At 46.3% G+C, this 19,467-nt stretch overlaps 1 protein-coding gene across 1 annotated transcript; it reads right to left on the bottom strand.

Moving 5' to 3' along the window:
- Positions 1-14,175: 14,175 nt before the first annotated feature.
- LOC306838411 (ornithine decarboxylase-like) lies at positions 14,176-17,945 on the bottom strand. Its single transcript, XM_079366574.1, has 9 exons — positions 17,745-17,945; positions 17,540-17,655; positions 17,282-17,455; positions 17,017-17,189; positions 16,133-16,349; positions 15,707-15,790; positions 15,375-15,537; positions 14,742-14,863; positions 14,176-14,517 (listed from the first exon to the last, which is right to left on the bottom strand). Exons 1-9 carry the CDS (start codon positions 17,776-17,778, stop codon positions 14,257-14,259), a joined length of 1,344 nt encoding a protein of 447 aa, XP_079222700.1. The 5' UTR covers positions 17,779-17,945; the 3' UTR covers positions 14,176-14,256.
- Positions 17,946-19,467: the final 1,522 nt, after the last annotated feature.

Below are 19,467 nucleotides of genomic sequence, written 5' to 3'. Positions count from 1 at the left end.
AACATTTAAAATAAAAATAAAAATGTTAAAACAAAAACAAAAGTATTATGGAATAACAACGAGTGACATCAAACCAAAAAAAAAAAAAAAAAGGGAAGAAATCTAAACTTTTATCATCAGCAGTTTGAAGATTTACGAAGCGTCAACAGGAAGCTACACGTGTTAGCAATTAGCATCAAGCTAACCAGTTTTTTTTTTTTTTTAAATAAAATGGAGCTTTTGAACGTTTCTATTTTGTTCGTTTATGACAAAAAAAAGTTCAAAGAGGTCAAACTGTGCACGAAGTGATGACAGATGGTGTGTGAGCGAGCGAGCGAGCAAGAGAGAGAGAGCACACACACACACACACACACACACGGTATTCTCACCATGTCTGTGCTGAGTCACATTTACTGGCTGCAGACCGCAGAGAGTGACTCAGATCAGTTTCTTCATTTTTCACAGATTCTCGTTGTTTGATCGTCTCTCTCTCTCTCTCTCTCCCTCTCTCTCTCTCTCTCTCTCTCTCTCTCTCTCTCTCTCCCTCTCTCTCTCCTTCTCTCTCTCTCTCTCCTTCTCTCTCTCTCTCCTTCTCTCTCTCTCTCTCCTTCTCTCTCTCTCTCCTCAAAGTAACGTCAATTATTTGATTTCTTTTCAGCCTTTTGAAACACATCATGTCATATTTTACTTGGTTGATTCTGAGAAAAAAAAAAAAAAACTAATTAAGAACAGCTGCTTCTAAAACTTCTGCAAAACAGTCTCCAGTTTGTTTTTTTTGTTTTTTTTAAATAAATAAATAAATGTGAAATCACTCGTGTGATCATGTGTTTCTCCTTATTCTTCATCTACAAACTATCTCAACTCCTCCGGTCGACCCCGTCACCACCTCGCCTTCTCAGGGAAGAAAAAAAAAAAAGTGCTGACTGTGCAGCCATGACGGGAGATTGATTCTCAGCCCTGTTTCCATGACAACAGTCTGTTTTTACTACACAGCTGATGTTTGAGATCATTTATTTTCCCGATACGAAGGCAGCAACAACACGACGGGGAATATCACACGCCCTCGGAGCGTCAGCACGAAAACGACCTTACGACCTTTTTCAAGTTTTATTCATTTCTATGGTTTGAAAGTTTTTTTTGGTTTTTTTTAAAATCGAGTTTCAAACAGATTTTCTCTGATCAGACACAAAAGGAGCGTCGCTCTTCTTCCTCTTTGTCTTCACTATTTGCATAAACAGCAACATTCGTCGAGTCCTCACACACGCTCTGTCGTAATGTTTTATGTGACGATGTTCAGTCAGGCGTGTGTGTGTGTGTGTGTGTGCGTGTGCGTGTGCGTGTGTGTGTGTGTGTGTGTGCGTGTGCGTGTGTGTGTGTGTGTGTGGCCTCCAGTTTTGGGCTCAATCTCATCATTCCTGTTCAGTAGTCATGGAGGATTAGCACACTGACACACATTGCTCTCTCACACACACACACACACACACACACACACACACACACACACACGCAAAGCTGAGCGACCCGTCTTCGCCTCGTGTTCGTTTAATCCGGACGGCGAGACGAGGCGACCCTAACCCTCGCCACGAGCGGCTGCATCCAGCTCGTGCTCCGAGTAATAAAGTCTAACGTGGTCTTTGAATCCTTCAGTGTGTGTGTGTGTGTGTGTGTGTGTGTGTGTGTGTGTGTGTGTGTGTGAAATATTAGTCATGTTTGCTGGCAACGTGTCGCTCGTCTCGCTCACTATAAAAGATCCTTTCAAAAATTCTCTCTGGAAGTTTCCTTCACTCACTACGTTGAGGCCTTTAAGGGGGCGCTCGCTCGCTCGCTCGCTCGCTCGCTCGCTCGCACGCCAGACGAGATGACACGACATCGTCTTTGTGTGACGCTCTGTGGCGGGGTTCTCTTATTACACACCCGAAAAGAAAGTTTGAAAAAACACACAGGCGTAGTCGAAGACTGTGTTTGGTGGATTTATTCTTCACCGGCCTCCACAAGTGCACAATATTTACAAAAAAATGTGAAAAATCCAAAACAAAAAAAAATAGAAAAAAAAATATTTACAAAAACAATATTTACAGCACAAATCTCCAACATGAGTAGTTCAAAAAAAAACATTCGTCCTCGAGATGTTACCTTCTCTGTAACTTGCCTTCTCTGTCCTGAAGGTCCCACACAGCCTTCCTTTTAAAGGAAAAAACCCCTCCCACCGGGCATTATGATTCGTATATTTCTAAATCACGTGGTTGTGATTGGGCGCCACGTCCACCTATTTACCTGGCGGAAATGTACCGCCTCTGTTTCATCCGAACGGGACGCCACGGAGCGTGCATCCAACGCCCTGAATGGTGATTTAAATGTATGAGACCCTTGGTCGCGCTATGGAACGGGAAGGGAAAGGAGGAAGATGATATGTTTAATTGCGTGATAAGGAGCATTGGCAGAGGGGAAAGTTTGGTGCGCGTGTGTGTGTGTGGCAGTGTACGTGTCCGCGTGTGTGTTGGTGTGTGCGTCTACACTCCGTGATGGAGCCGCTCCGTCACATCATCCCCCTCCTCCTGGAGGTTGACGATGTGCGGCAACCTGGAAAGGTAGTCAGCCACCACATTGGATTTTCCTGATCGGTGTCGGATGGTGAACTTGAATGGCTGGAGTGAAAGATACCATCTGGTCAGGCGACTGTTGTGGTCCTTCATTGAGTTGATCCATGTTAGAGCTCTGTGGTCTGTTTCAAGATCAAACTCCCGTCCAAGTAGGTAGTATCGTAGGCTCTCCAGTGCCCACTTAATGGCCAGGCCCTCCTTCTCCACCGTGGAATACCTGGTCTCACGTGGCTGTAACTTGCGGCTCAGATACAGAATTGGATGCTCTTCTCCCAGATCTCCCTGAGCCAGAACTGCTCCAAGGCCGACTGCAGAGGCATCCACCTGTACCAGAAATCGTCGATTGAAGTCGGGGCTTTTGAGGACAGGGGACGAGCACAGGTGGGCTTTGAGGGTGTTGAATGCTGTCTCACAATCATCCGTCCACGTAACCGGATTCCTCTGGTCCTTTCTGGTCAGTGCTGTGATTGGTGCAGCGATTGTTGCGAACTGGGGCACAAACCTCCTGTACCAGCCAACCAGTCCAAGAAAAGACCGTACCTCCTTCTTGGTGCGAGGTCGAGGGCAATTCTGGATAGCTTCAACCTTATCCACTTGCGGCCGCACCTCCCCTCGACCCAGTAGGTAACCAAGGTACCTTGTTTCTTGCTGTGCCCACTCACACTTTGCGGGGTTGAGGGTCAGCCCAGCCTGCTGGATTTTCCCAAGAACCAACGACAAATGTTGCATATGATCCTCCCAAGTATGGCTGTAGATGACCACGTCGTCTAGATAGGCAGCGCTGCAGTGTCCACAATCCTGGAGGACTCGGTCCATCAGTCTCTGGAACGTGGCTGGAGCTCCATGAAGACCAAAGGGCATCACAGTGAATTGGAAGAGACCAGCTGGTGTTCGGAATGCGGTGTAGGGTCGGCTTGACTCTTCAAGGGGCACTTGCCAGTATCCTTTACACAAGTCCAAGGTGGTGATGAACTTTGCTGCTCCAATTTGTTCCAGCAGATCATCGATCCTTGGCATTGGGTAGGCATCAAACTGGGAAATTGCATTGAGTTTCCTGAAGTCAATGCAGATGCGGAGAGACCCGTCCTTTTTGAAAACAATGACCACCGGACTGCACCACTCTGAGTTGGATGGCTCAATCACTCCCAGTCGTAACATTTCCTCTACCTCCTGCTTCAGTTTTGTCACCAGATTTTGCGGGACTCTGTAGGGACGTTGACGAATGGCTTGTCCCTCTTTCAGCCGAATGACGTGCTCAACCACTGTGGTTTTCCCTGGATTAGCAGTGAAAAGTGAAGACGTCTCCTTGAAGACCTTCAGAAGCTCTGATGCTCGTTCGGGAGTCAGATGTACCAACACAGGAGAAACAGACGTTACTGGAAGCGTTGGACCCATCTCCTCTTCTTCCTCAAGATTCACCTTTCTTGCCAGCAGAGCCATCCCTGGAGAATCCACTTGGCGCTCCTTCCACTCTTTGAGAAGGTTTACATGGTAGGTCTGTTTTTGCCGTTTCTTCTCCGGATGGTAAACCTCATAGGTGACTGGGCCCATTTTCCGGGTGATGGTGTATGGGCCTTGCCATTTTGCTAGGAGCTTGCTGTTGGAGGAAGGAAGAAGCAGTAGGACTTTCTGGTCAGGCTGGAACTCCCGATGTCGAGCCTGTTGGTCGTACCACGTCTTCTGGCTCTTCTGGGCCTCTCGCAGGTTGACCTCTGCCTCCTCCTGGTACTTAACAAGCCGATTCCTCATCTCCAGCACAAACTGGATCACCCCTCTGTCGTCAGCAGTGGTTGACGGAGTTTCCCAACCCTTACGGAGCAGATCCAATGGTCCCTGTACATCCCAACCATACAGGAGCTCAAATGGAGAGAAGCCTGTTGAAGCTTGAGGTACCTCCCTGTAGGCAAACAGCAGGAATGGCAACCAGCGATCCCAGTCCTTTCCAGTATCATCCACAAACTTCTGGAGCATCCCACTTCTGACACCATATGTGGCGGGGTTCTCTTATTACACACCCGAAAAGAAAGTTTGAAAAAACACACAGGCGTAGTCGAAGACTGTGTTTGGTGGATTTATTCTTCACCGGCCTCCACAAGTGCACAATATTTACAAAAAAATGTGAAAAATCCAAAACAAAAAAAAATAGAAAAAAAAATATTTACAAAAACAATATTTACAGCACAAATCTCCAACATGAGTAGTTCAAAAAAAAACATTCGTCCTCGAGATGTTACCTTCTCTGTAACTTGCCTTCTCTGTCCTGAAGGTCCCACACAGCCTTCCTTTTAAAGGAAAAAACCCCTCCCACCGGGCATTATGATTCGTATATTTCTAAATCACGTGGTTGTGATTGGGCGCCACGTCCACCTATTTACCTGGCGGAAATGTACCGCCTCTGTTTCATCCGAACGGGACGCCACGGAGCGTGCATCCAACGCCCTGAATGGTGATTTAAATGTATGAGACCCTTGGTCGCGCTATGGAACGGGAAGGGAAAGGAGGAAGATGATATGTTTAATTGCGTGATAAGGAGCATTGGCAGAGGGGAAAGTTTGGTGCGCGTGTGTGTGTGTGGCAGTGTACGTGTCCGCGTGTGTGTTGGTGTGTGCGTCTACACTCCGTGATGGAGCCGCTCCGTCACATCATCCCCCTCCTCCTGGAGGTTGACGATGTGCGGCAACCTGGAAAGGTAGTCAGCCACCACATTGGATTTTCCTGATCGGTGTCGGATGGTGAACTTGAATGGCTGGAGTGAAAGATACCATCTGGTCAGGCGACTGTTGTGGTCCTTCATTGAGTTGATCCATGTTAGAGCTCTGTGGTCTGTTTCAAGATCAAACTCCCGTCCAAGTAGGTAGTATCGTAGGCTCTCCAGTGCCCACTTAATGGCCAGGCCCTCCTTCTCCACCGTGGAATACCTGGTCTCACGTGGCTGTAACTTGCGGCTCAGATACAGAATTGGATGCTCTTCTCCCAGATCTCCCTGAGCCAGAACTGCTCCAAGGCCGACTGCAGAGGCATCCACCTGTACCAGAAATCGTCGATTGAAGTCGGGGCTTTTGAGGACAGGGGACGAGCACAGGTGGGCTTTGAGGGTGTTGAATGCTGTCTCACAATCATCCGTCCACGTAACCGGATTCCTCTGGTCCTTTCTGGTCAGTGCTGTGATTGGTGCAGCGATTGTTGCGAACTGGGGCACAAACCTCCTGTACCAGCCAACCAGTCCAAGAAAAGACCGTACCTCCTTCTTGGTGCGAGGTCGAGGGCAATTCTGGATAGCTTCAACCTTATCCACTTGCGGCCGCACCTCCCCTCGACCCAGTAGGTAACCAAGGTACCTTGTTTCTTGCTGTGCCCACTCACACTTTGCGGGGTTGAGGGTCAGCCCAGCCTGCTGGATTTTCCCAAGAACCAACGACAAATGTTGCATATGATCCTCCCAAGTATGGCTGTAGATGACCACGTCGTCTAGATAGGCAGCGCTGCAGTGTCCACAATCCTGGAGGACTCGGTCCATCAGTCTCTGGAACGTGGCTGGAGCTCCATGAAGACCAAAGGGCATCACAGTGAATTGGAAGAGACCAGCTGGTGTTCGGAATGCGGTGTAGGGTCGGCTTGACTCTTCAAGGGGCACTTGCCAGTATCCTTTACACAAGTCCAAGGTGGTGATGAACTTTGCTGCTCCAATTTGTTCCAGCAGATCATCGATCCTTGGCATTGGGTAGGCATCAAACTGGGAAATTGCATTGAGTTTCCTGAAGTCAATGCAGATGCGGAGAGACCCGTCCTTTTTGAAAACAATGACCACCGGACTGCACCACTCTGAGTTGGATGGCTCAATCACTCCCAGTCGTAACATTTCCTCTACCTCCTGCTTCAGTTTTGTCACCAGATTTTGCGGGACTCTGTAGGGACGTTGACGAATGGCTTGTCCCTCTTTCAGCCGAATGACGTGCTCAACCACTGTGGTTTTCCCTGGATTAGCAGTGAAAAGTGAAGACGTCTCCTTGAAGACCTTCAGAAGCTCTGATGCTCGTTCGGGAGTCAGATGTACCAACACAGGAGAAACAGACGTTACTGGAAGCGTTGGACCCATCTCCTCTTCTTCCTCAAGATTCACCTTTCTTGCCAGCAGAGCCATCCCTGGAGAATCCACTTGGCGCTCCTTCCACTCTTTGAGAAGGTTTACATGGTAGGTCTGTTTTTGCCGTTTCTTCTCCGGATGGTAAACCTCATAGGTGACTGGGCCCATTTTCCGGGTGATGGTGTATGGGCCTTGCCATTTTGCTAGGAGCTTGCTGTTGGAGGAAGGAAGAAGCAGTAGGACTTTCTGGTCAGGCTGGAACTCCCGATGTCGAGCCTGTTGGTCGTACCACGTCTTCTGGCTCTTCTGGGCCTCTCGCAGGTTGACCTCTGCCTCCTCCTGGTACTTAACAAGCCGATTCCTCATCTCCAGCACAAACTGGATCACCCCTCTGTCGTCAGCAGTGGTTGACGGAGTTTCCCAACCCTTACGGAGCAGATCCAATGGTCCCTGTACATCCCAACCATACAGGAGCTCAAATGGAGAGAAGCCTGTTGAAGCTTGAGGTACCTCCCTGTAGGCAAACAGCAGGAATGGCAACCAGCGATCCCAGTCCTTTCCAGTATCATCCACAAACTTCTGGAGCATCCCACTTCTGACACCATATGTGGCGGGGTTCTCTTATTACACACCCGAAAAGAAAGTTTGAAAAAACACACAGGCGTAGTCGAAGACTGTGTTTGGTGGATTTATTCTTCACCGGCCTCCACAAGTGCACAATATTTACAAAAAAATGTGAAAAATCCAAAACAAAAAAAAATAGAAAAAAAAATATTTACAAAAACAATATTTACAGCACAAATCTCCAACATGAGTAGTTCAAAAAAAAACATTCGTCCTCGAGATGTTACCTTCTCTGTAACTTGCCTTCTCTGTCCTGAAGGTCCCACACAGCCTTCCTTTTAAAGGAAAAAACCCCTCCCACCGGGCATTATGATTCGTATATTTCTAAATCACGTGGTTGTGATTGGGCGCCACGTCCACCTATTTACCTGGCGGAAATGTACCGCCTCTGTTTCATCCGAACGGGACGCCACGGAGCGTGCATCCAACGCCCTGAATGGTGATTTAAATGTATGAGACCCTTGGTCGCGCTATGGAACGGGAAGGGAAAGGAGGAAGATGATATGTTTAATTGCGTGATAAGGAGCATTGGCAGAGGGGAAAGTTTGGTGCGCGTGTGTGTGTGGCAGTGTACGTGTCCGCGTGTGTGTTGGTGTGTGCGTCTACACTCCGTGATGGAGCCGCTCCGTCACACGCTCTCTGATGAATGTTGTGCTTTAGGTTCGAGGTCGGAGGTCGGAGGATCGCATCCCAAGGGAAAAGGAGGCGTGTCCTCCATCTATAAAAATAATAAAAATAATAAAGGCGTAAAATACCGAAAATAAATCTTAAAAAAACAAACAAAAAAAAAAACACGGACAGGAGTCTTTGAGTCTTCGATAATCAGGATCTGTTCTGCTGCCGTGTGTTTGGGTTCCTGCAGCTCCACCTTCACACACTCTCACTCTGAAGTCCCTTCAGTGTGTTTTGTCTTCACTTGTGTCCGACCTGTCGTCCATCTCTCTACAGTAACTCTGCTAACCTCGTCCTCCAAAACTTTGTTGAACATTCAAATTCTCCGACCGGCTCGATCAGATGTTTTACCTGCGTGAGACTCCACACACACACACACACACACACACACACACACTCTGAGACTCCACACACACACACACACACACTCTGAGACTCCACACACACACACACACACACACACACACTCTGAGACTCCACACACACACACACACACACACACTCTGAGACTCCACACACACACACACACACACACACACACACACACTCTGAGACTCCACACACACACTCTGAGACTCCACACACACACACTCTGAGACTCCACACACACACTCTGAGACTCCACACACACACACACACTCTGAGACTCCACACACACACACACACACACACACACACACACACACACACACACACACACACACACACACACACACACACACACACACACACACACACACACACACACACACACACACACACACACACACACACACACACACACACACACACACACACACACACACACACACACACACACACACCAGGGAGATTTCCTCATCTTCTCCTCCTGCAGGTCAGCTTTAGTTTACGCTGACTGATCGCACCTTCCTCCCCAGAGCCGAGGACGGATTTCATCTTTCAACCAACACACACACACAAAAAACATTACACTGGATTGTTAAGCTAGGTTTAGGTGTGTGTGTGTGTGTGTGTGTGTGTGTGTGTGTTAGTATTAAAGGCTGAGTGCTTTGCCTCAACCACACACACAAACACACTCTTATCTCTCTCCCCCAGAGAAGCCCTGACTTCCTGTAATCGCTCAGGAGTCCTTATACCCAGGAAGGGAGTGTGTGTGTGTGTGTGTGTGTGTGTGTGTGTGTGTGTGTGTGTGTGTGTGTGTGTGTGTGTGTGTGTGTGTGTGTGTGTGTGTGAGAAAAGTTCCTGTAGATAAACAAACAAAGGGTCAACTGATTTTCTCACCTTTTAGCCTTTCTACAGGCGGGGAAGTCGTTTCACTTTAACGCTCTTTGAAGTGGCCTCACGTCCACAGAGAGAACTACATTACCCAGAAGCCCCTGCATCACCTGAGCTAAATAAAGGAACTCTGATTAGAGGGGAAAGAAAAAGGAAGGAAACTTCCCCCAGTGACCAAACTGACCAACCGACCTGCAGCGTAAGAAGAAAAAAAATGGCCGCCGCGATGCTTAAACACCGTCAGCGCCGTTTACAGCTCGAGAGCGCCGATCCACGCCACCCATCAGGAGAAGATCGCTGGACGCTTTTAACGCTCCCAGCTCGCACATCTCTCATCTCCTCACTTTGAAGACTCAAAGACGGAGCTGTAGGAAGTGCCAACGAATCGTTTCCATGACGACGAGACGGAGCAGCTCTCTCCGTTTTAGTCTATTTTTAATCGAGATGTTCAAAAAGTCACACGTTTAAAGATTTGTCATTAAGCTCACACGAGGAGCCTCCTGATTGGTTGTTTGCCAGATAGACATGCTACTGACTGCTACGCACGCACACACACACACACACACACACACACACACACTCTGCTCTCACTCTCGCCATATGGAAGACGATACCGCAGCTTTAAATCACACACTGTCCATTTCCTGCACGCTGCCTTCCTGCAGGAAGTCAGAAAGACGAACTGAACACACACACACACACACACACACACACACACACACACACACACACACACACACACACACACACACACACACACACACACACACACACACACACACACACACACACACACACACACACTGCTCTCACTCTCGCCATATGGAAGACGATACCGCAGCTTTAAATCACACACTGTCCATTTCCTGCACGCTGCCTTCCTGCAGGAAGTCAGAAAGACGAACTGAACACACACACACACACACACACACACACACACACACACACACACACACACACACACACACACACACACACACTTTTTATTTATTCACTTTATTATTATTTGACTATTTCATGACGAAAAGGCGAAACAGAAAGAGTGAATCAAACACAAATCTTTGGACCAATAATCATCGATCATCGATCATCGATCATCGATCAGGTCAGCAGCTTTGTCTTCATCAGGGCGAGGAGGACGGAGGTGAGGAGGACACTGTGTGGCGGTCTCCACGCTCCATCACGCACGGGCGCCACGGCGGACTCAAACCAACCAGCGAGCGTCTTTAAGTCCCCGAGTATCTTCAGCAGGACTTAAGTCAATCCGCACGATTCGTCCTCCTTTAATTAGCGTGGGTGAAGCTGTGCGAGTGATCTAATTAAAGTAATGAGCGCCATGGTGGGGGGGCGGCGGAGGGCGGGGGGGGGGGGGGGGCGTTTAAACCCAGACTACGAAACTTCAGGGTTAGGCAGATTACACGGGATTACATCCATCTGCCTCGAGGAAGAGAAGTCGGAGGGGAGACAACAGGCCGTTGAGTGTTTGACCGTCTTCAAACGGAGACGCGGTTCAGTGGCAGCGTGCTGGACGCCGCACGCGAGATTTAACAACAAAGACGAGAAAGAAACAAGACGATTAAACATCCATGAAACTCCTCGAAGATTAAAAAAACTGAAACTTTGGAGGGTTTCCCCCCCCCCCTGAGTTTTGTCTTGCAGGCAGCATTCAGGCGAGCGCCTCCTCCCGCAGCGTCGACTCACCGTGAAGGCAACAGGAGGAAGGAGCGAAAGATCAACAGCAGAATATTCTGGATTAATACTGGACGTGGTGTAGCGAGAGATAATCCCGTCATTTCCACACAAAGGATTTTCTGTTTCCTGCCAAAACAACTGTTGACCACCAGCTGGCTCCAGAGAAGAAGAAAACAACTCAGGAACAAGCAACAGGAGTTTAAAGAAAAGGAAACAACAAACAGGACGAGCGAAGGGTTAATCTGTCCGCTCTCTTTGATCTTTCTTATCTTTTGGCCCCCGACTCCCGACTGATGGAACGTTTTTGGGGCCGATACAGATCTGGATATTCAGGAGAGCGAAAGAGTCCGATATGTCGGCCGATATCTCTCCTCCATCCCTCGATCCAAAGTCCTGTCACGTACCGGATCTATGAAGACCGAATCTATAACTTCAGCCGTTCGATTGTTTTTTTCTGCACATTATTTTTTATGGTCGTTGAATTTCCCAAATGTTCCCCGTGAATCAGCGGTGTGTGTGTTCAGGTAAACACAGAATACACACATCACTGACAACATACAGCAGTCCCAGTGTGCACAAACTAAACAAGGACTCTGGTGGTGCATTCAGGTGGTGTCGGACACATCGGAAAAACGAGTCCCGCTTTTCAATGTTGTCACGCGAGCTCCGTCCAAAATCCAAATGATTTCAGATCATAAATGAGGAATGAAAGAGCGGGGAAATTAAACTTTCAGAACCCTCGAACCGACGTTATCTTGCCCGTGTTGTTTCATTTTGATTATTTTGAGGGCGGAGTCACATGACGGCGCGTCCAATCTGCAACGTGGAGGCGACCTTCGACGTCTGGAAACATTTTGTGGTCAGGGAAGACGCCGCCAAACAAAAAAGGAGTCAAATGTAAACACAACTTATTTAATTTCTGTTTTAAAACTAAAAAGTGATGCGACAGTTTGTCATTAGAAACGATATCTCAGCATATTTACAGTTTAAACTGTGACGTCAGAAACAAACAGGATGTAATCGTTCAGTCATCATATCGCCCACAGCGATATTTCTTTAAACTCTTACATCATCCAACAGATGGTCCAAAAACAGCAAATATTCATAATAATAATCATCATCAATGACATGAAAGCAGAAATGTTGATTTGAGGAAACACCAAATGTTTGTCAAATTGCTCGATTAACCGACAGCGAATCGATTAACCATTTAAGTAAATGCATGTGTAAATGTTTCTGATGTATTTAAGGAGGATTTGTCTTTAACAGCATTTTGTAAATATCTGTGTTCTTTGCTAATTCTCCAAAATTAATATAAAATAAACGATCAATGAATAAATATAAATAATTATAAAAATCTGAATTATCTTAAATTATCTTTAAAATGTAAATTTAATTGATTTATTTCACATTATGCTTCTGCTAACACGCGCGCGCGCACACACACACACACACACACACACACACACACACACACACACTTTTACTACAATATCCATCTCTCCCTTCCTCGTGCTTACACACACATCAGCACGCGCACCCACTCACACACAAACAACAAACAAACAGGAAACACACTCACACCCACCTGGATTTTTCGGCTCTCCGTGAAATCACCGGCGACAGGAACAACGTCCGGCCGGTTGAGAATAGGTCGGTCACGGTCGGGTTGATCTCAAGCCCTCGGTGTGTGGCTCCGTCCTCCGTGGATCTCCGGTAGAAACGGGAGGAGTCGTGATTCCCTCTCTTCCTTATTCTCCATTCATCACCGATTATTTGTAAAAATCACTTCGAGTCCATCACGCGGATGAAGGTGCTTTCTCCATTATCCTCTTGGTCCGCCGGTGCGCACGAGCTGACGTCTGAAAGGAGAGCTCCGGTGGCACGAGCCTCATCCTCATCCGGCGACGGGGAGGTGATGAATTATTCACCGGGAGGGGCGTGGCCAACGGACTCTCAGTGTGCTCGTGCGACTGTGTGCTGCAGACAACAACAGATTAAAGCAGCAGCTGTCATTATGAGACGGTTATGACGCACAGGGCGACATCTAGTGGTCAGAAAGGTAAACTGCACCAGAAATCACAGAGAGGTTCATTAGTCTGATAATAAAAGAATAAATAAACATTCCCGTTATTATAAACAACAAATGACCGAAACAGCATTTTATTGTGTTTGCTTTATTTGACATCATCATGGTGGTAAGCACTGTTGGCTTGCAGCGAGGAGGTTCCTGGTTCGATTCCCAGAGTAGATGCTCACGCAGGTCACCATGTGGTGGACGCTGTAGCTTCAGTGTTTAGCCAGCTCTGCATGTGGTGGACACTGTAGCTTCAGTGTTTAGCCAGCTCTGCATGTGGTGGACACTGTAGCTTCAGTGTTTAGCCAGCTCTGCATGTGGTGGACACTGTAGCTTCAGTGTTTAGCCAGCTCTGCATATGGTGGACACTGTAGCTTCAGTGTTTAGCCAGCTCTGCATGTGGTGGACACTGTAGCTTCAGTGTTTAGCCAGCTCTGCACGTGGTGGACACTGTAGCTTCAGTGTTTAGCCAGCTCTGCACGTGGTGGACACTGTAGCTTCAGTGTTTAGCCAGCTCTGCACGTGGTGGACACTGTAGCTTCAGTGTTTAGCCAGCTCTGCATGTGGTGGACACTGTAGCTTCAGTGTTTAGCCAGCTCTGCATGGCTCTGTAAAGCTTTCTGCGTTTTAACCTCTCTCCATGTTTCAAACATTGATCCTAGTTTGAGCAGATCAAACAACATTTCAATATTTTAAATATTCTGAAGGAGGTTTCAGGCACAATGAGTAAACAAATCAAACATCCACAAATAAGAGCTTTATTTTTATTTTTTAACAGAGGGGACATTGTTTTTCTCAAGCTGGCGTCGTCGATAGAATCACGTCACGTTAAATAATATCAACCATGTTGTATTTATCGAAAAGATGGCGTGCATATTTTGACCTGACAATTAATATTGCGTAATCCAAGACTGACTGCAACAGCTCCCTCCCTCCATTACCCTTTTATCCTTTTAAACTCTGTAGCACTTTGAGATTTTAAAAATGTAAAGTGCTTTACAAATGAAATTTATTATTATTATTATTATTATTATTATTATTATTATTATTATTACGTGCTGTGTGTGTGTTTGTGCAATTTAGACAGCGTGCAGGATTCTTCCCGTTATTTCTGATAATACGAAACAGGAAATCACCCAATACTGGGAGCCTACGACTTTGTTTTTGTTGCTGCTGTATGAACACATCGATGTAATTTGTTCTTTATTAAAATCATGTTGGATGTGACAGACAGGCGTTACAGCAGGCCGACCGTTTGAAGCGTTGTGGGGTCATTCGAGGAGGAGGTCGTAGGTGCTGGACAGGGTCAAGGCTTCCAGTATCTCTGAACTAATGACGTAGTAGATGCTTGCTTTCTCGAAGCTGTTGAAGTCGGTGGTCAAGCTGACGGTGTAAGCCCCCATGTGGTCGACGAGAAACCAGTCCCCGACGTGCAGCTCTGGGAACCTGTGGCTGTCGGTGACTTTGTCGAGACAGTCGCAGGTCGGACCCCAGACGACAGTCGGGTATCTCTTCTCGCTGTCGTCAACGGCCTGTTTAAAACACATTTTGAATCAAACAGGTTATGATCATGTGTTTAAATCTCAACACACGAGATGCTATCCATTCAATCTGCTTGTTTACATCCTGGTACAGCCGGTCGATGGATACCGCCGTCAAACCATGATCAGTACCTGACTGAAACTATTCAAGATGTTCTTTTAAATCTCTGACACGAGACATTAAAGAAGTGTCTCATTTAGTTTTAGTTCTTTACCCTGTGGAGGTAAAGCTCAAGCACAGAGTGAGCGGGGTCACTGATGAGGCAGCTCAGGGAGCCGTACACGCCGTCATTAAGGTAGTACATCATCACCTTGTCCGGGCGGTTTTCCTCATCATCTGGAAAAAGAAACAAAACACACAATAATTGAACGGACTGAAAACGGTTGAAAATGATCCCTGAGGAAACAACGTCTCTGCAAGAGGAGGCTGAAAATAGAGTTTCTCGATAAAGACATCTCGGGACGAGTGTCATCTCGAGGTACTTTACAAACGAGCACACGCTGAGGGATTTCTCCTTTGTGTCCCTGTCGTCCAGACTTTCTGGTCTCTGAGGTCGGAGGTCGGAGCACGAGTGAGGACAGCGGTGGTTGTGGGTACGACTCTTATCAGTAGCTACAGATCGGAGCGAGTGGCGGGAGGCTACCGGTCGCTTTCGTGTGGCTTATTGACCCCTTCATTTGTGACTGCAACCTTTGTGACAGTTGGACAAATATTGCAAACAGTGATCTCTTGTAATTTTAATGAACTTAGAAAAATAAATAAACACCTCCAGTCAGGTTGTCTTGACCCCTAAAGGTTAAACTACGAGAGTCACGTCATGTACGGCTTCAAAAGGGCGATACTTTACAGAAAAGTTCGTCCAAGTCTTCTGTGATGACTCTCCTGGCGATGATGCTGGTCGCCAGCGTGAAGGCTGATTCCACGTAGTATCGCCCCGGTTCAGCAATAATCTGCACGCCTGAATCAGGCGGGAAGTATTTCTCCAGGGCGGCGTTAATGACCTCTGCGAACTGAGAGCAAAAGTTCTCATCACGTGAGTCAGGACAACGACATGCTGCTCTACGCATATTTTGGTCCGTCTCTTATCTGGAAGTTTCTTAAATAATAATTCTCCTTACAGTCACAGAGTGCTTTAAGTGGATGAAAAAGCAGCAGCACTCAATGCGTTCTTTCTTTTACCTCTTCAAATTTCACTTGAAAGGTCTCTCTCCCCGAGAAGCCTCCTCCGATATCCACGACACGCATTTGGAACCCCATCAGATTCTGAAAACACACACGTCACCTTTTTTAAAAAGCCACTCGAGGGTTAAGCGTCTCGCCCGAGGACACATCGGACATGTGGCTGCAGGAGCCGGGGATCGAACCCCCCGACCTTCAAAGTTGAGAGAGGACCGACTCCACCACCGCCCGGACATAATAAAACAGCCTTTATGAAGAGGCAGGACTCTTTTCTATTGGCTGCAGCATTCTGTTTGGATCAACCTGACAGATAACTTGACTTACTCATACACATTTCCAGCTCCACTCAATCAAGTTTGATTAACCAATCAATCAATCCCAGAGAGTCTCCTCTGAATATATAAAATCTGCTGTTTGCTGACTCACCGCTTTGTCAAAGACTTGTCGGGCGTCCGCTATGGCTTGCTTGAACGCCCCACATTCGGTGCACCCGCTTCCCACATGGAAGCTGACCCCGACGACCTCCAAGCCCAGGTCTCCGGCACATTCCAGCAGCTTATCAGCCGTCTCCAGCTTCGCTCCAAACTTCAGGCTGAGTCTCACGGGAGCCTTGGAGTCGTCCACTGTGATGCGGAGGATCAGCCTACAAAGTGGTGCCAAGACTTCTTCTGATCAACACTCGGGTTTAGAGGTCACCACGATGGCAGGATGTTAAACTTTGATTTGATACAAGCAGGTCAGCTTATAAAGCAGAGATAAAACATGTACAACAAAGACACAAAAAGACACATTTTCCCTTCGCTCCCATGCCTGACTCTCCAGCACTTATTCCCGGATTGCCTACCTGTTATCGACCCGACCTGCCTCCGACCATCGTCTCTTGTCTCAGCCCCGGTAAACCTACTAGCCTTCTGTTTATGACCACGAGTATTGCCTGCCTGTTCCCTGTTCCTTGTCTGCCTGTGGCTGGTTGGCATTTGGACTTTTCCTGCTCAACCAGAAAGACTCAACAGATCAACTTTGCCTCTCCAGCTCACTTCTTCTGGTCTGTTGTCTACCTACGTGAACCTGATAAATAAAGACTGTTTTAAAACGAAAACACTGGTTCATTTGTGCTGCAATTGGGTTCACTCCATACCCGTTACAAGGAGTTCATTCCCCTCTAACACAGGTAGGTGCAATTTTTTGTTGTAAATCTTTATTGCTCATTAAAATAATTCAGTATCATTCAAAACAAACGTTATCGAAAAAGCCTCGAACTTTCCGGCAGCATTCGTTTGTACTAAAAGTAGAAGCAAAACATGTCTTACTTGGCTTTGGGATGACCCTGGGAAATTTTGAGGAGTTCATCCTCACTGTCGAAAGTCATCGTGTTGATTCCGTGAGCGCGTGCGTACTTGATGTGCGACAGCGGTTTGGTTGTGTGAGCGAAAATGATTTTTTCTGGTGACACTCCAAGAGACAGAGCCAGCTGAATCTCGCCCTGTTCCAATGAAGAAGACGAACAAAAAAATGATGAGAGAAGGAACTTTCTTCTGTGACTTTAAATAAAGTTTAAGCACGTTGATTACGCACCTTGCTCGCACAGTCAAATCCTGTTCCCAGCGCGTGCAGCATCTGCACAACTGTCGGTGCGTTGTTGCACTTCACCGCGTAGAAGGGCTTGACTCGAGGTAAGTTAGTGAGCCACCTGAGGTGCATCTTAAACACACTATCCAGATCGGCCACAAGGAATGGCACTTCATTTTCCTGTCAGAAGAAAAAAAAAGAAAAATTAACATTTGATTTTAAAACCCGAGCATTGAATCGATCTCCAACTGAAATTATACTTACTCCCGAAGCTATCTCTTTAATTTTGTTGTCAATGAAATCCTTGACGGTTCTTCCGTTGTCTAAAACGTCAATGTCACAGTTCTCAGGGGACAAAACATATCCGTGCGATCCATTTGCTGCTGAAAGACAGACATGAACAAACACTGATCAGTTTCAACGTCAAGGTTTGATCAAATGAAATTAACCACATTATCACAAATAAGACCGGTCTTCCTACCGTGGATGACATGCTCCTCCATATTTCGCAAAATGTCCAAAAAGGTCAAATGAGTTGGAGTTATCGAAGCATTCTCATGAAACACAACTGGAGGCGTGTTGGACAGCAAAACAACTCAGCCAGTCCAACTAACACTCTTCACATTATGCTAATTTTGTTAGCTCTGTTTTTCCTCCACCTACCTATTAAAAAAACATTTGAGATATTTACCTTTTAAAACCTGTTTTTTTTTTTTTTAAATGACCACTCTCACTATCTTAAAGTAAACAGCAGTCTGACAGCCTGAGGACACCTGTACATGTAAAGCAGGGGTGTCCAAAGTGCGGCCCGGGGGCCATTTGTGGCCCTTGAGTGGATTTTTTGTGGCCCTTGACTTCAAATCGAAGAATCAGAAGATTTTGGCCCCAGGCCTCATCAGATGGCATATTTCGTTCTTTTTTTTCTTTTTCATTTTAGCGAGGGAGACCTACAAAAGCCTGACTATTCTTTCTTCTAACACAACAGTTTCCCACTACAATTAGTTATTGTGTGTTTACATTATTTTTTGAAGAGGTCAAAATACAAAAAGTTCCTTTCAATATTTAAAAAAAAACAAACAAAAAAACTCTGTGGCCCGTGAGCGATTCTAACGCCACAATTTTGGCCCGCAAGAAAAAAAGTTTGGACACCACTGATGTAAAGGTTTCTTATCCACCACGTTAGCTTGATTGGCTGTATGCTAACTTCATTAGCAGCAGTTTCTTTTCTCTCTCTCTTACGTTTCTTTGAAATATATTTTGGTACTTTTTCCTTTATTTGATTTTGACAGTGAACCCAAGTCTTTCACCGTCAGAGAAATGAATCCCAATTTTAACTTTATAACAAGACAAACATTTATGACTGAGTGTAAATTTTAGCGGTTGTATTGACGTCTGTTTTCTGTTCAAACATTTAAATCCGATAAAACCATAAGTAAACTATCAGCTACTCTCGGATGAATCATTCTTCATTTTGGATTCAGATGGAACGTGTTGCAAATAAAGGTGTGAAGAACAGCTAACAAAGCAAACTGTGAGTTTAAGCTGATGTGTTTTATTTTTGTCCAACTCAAACTACAAATTAATTAAAGAGAGATTTTCCTTCCAATCACGGTCATGACGTCGGGGGAGGAAGCCGACCAGTGGTGGTCTTCTGATCTCGATGTCAAATCCAGAGCCGACCCAGTCCGAGGCTGATCAAGACCGGATCTTCACTCCGACAACTGTGCTCCAGTTTTTCTTTCTTCTGTCGGGAGTTTCTAATGAATCTTCTTTAATTTGCTTCATTAAAAAGTTAAATTCTCAATGATGACCTTCGAACTCTTCATAAAGGGGAACATTGTTGTAAAAGTGCTGGTAATCTCCTCTAATTGCACAGCATATACTCATTAAAGCCTTGTTAGTGTTTAGTTTGCTATGTCATGTTTGCTGTTTGATTCGTGAATGTAACTTCATTCCAGCTCGTAAAAGATTTTAAAATTATCTTATATTAAGATTATGTTTGCATGGTTGTTTGCTGTCATCTGCAAACAAGGATAATGTCATTAAAGTGCTGCTGAAACCTTTACGAGAGAGATCATCATTTCTTTGATGACATGGAGACGAGCGATGAGAGTTCACGGCTCCTGCTGACGGCCCGAAGCCACAGAACTTTTATTTTACTGTCCTTGTGTTTGAAAGTGTGTGAAGTGTGT

This window comes from Symphodus melops (assembly GCF_947650265.1).
Source record: "Symphodus melops genome assembly, chromosome: 17".
In the NCBI taxonomy this organism is placed as follows: domain Eukaryota; kingdom Metazoa; phylum Chordata; class Actinopteri; order Labriformes; family Labridae; genus Symphodus; species Symphodus melops.
This window is presented reverse-complemented; position numbering and strand designations above follow the sequence as displayed.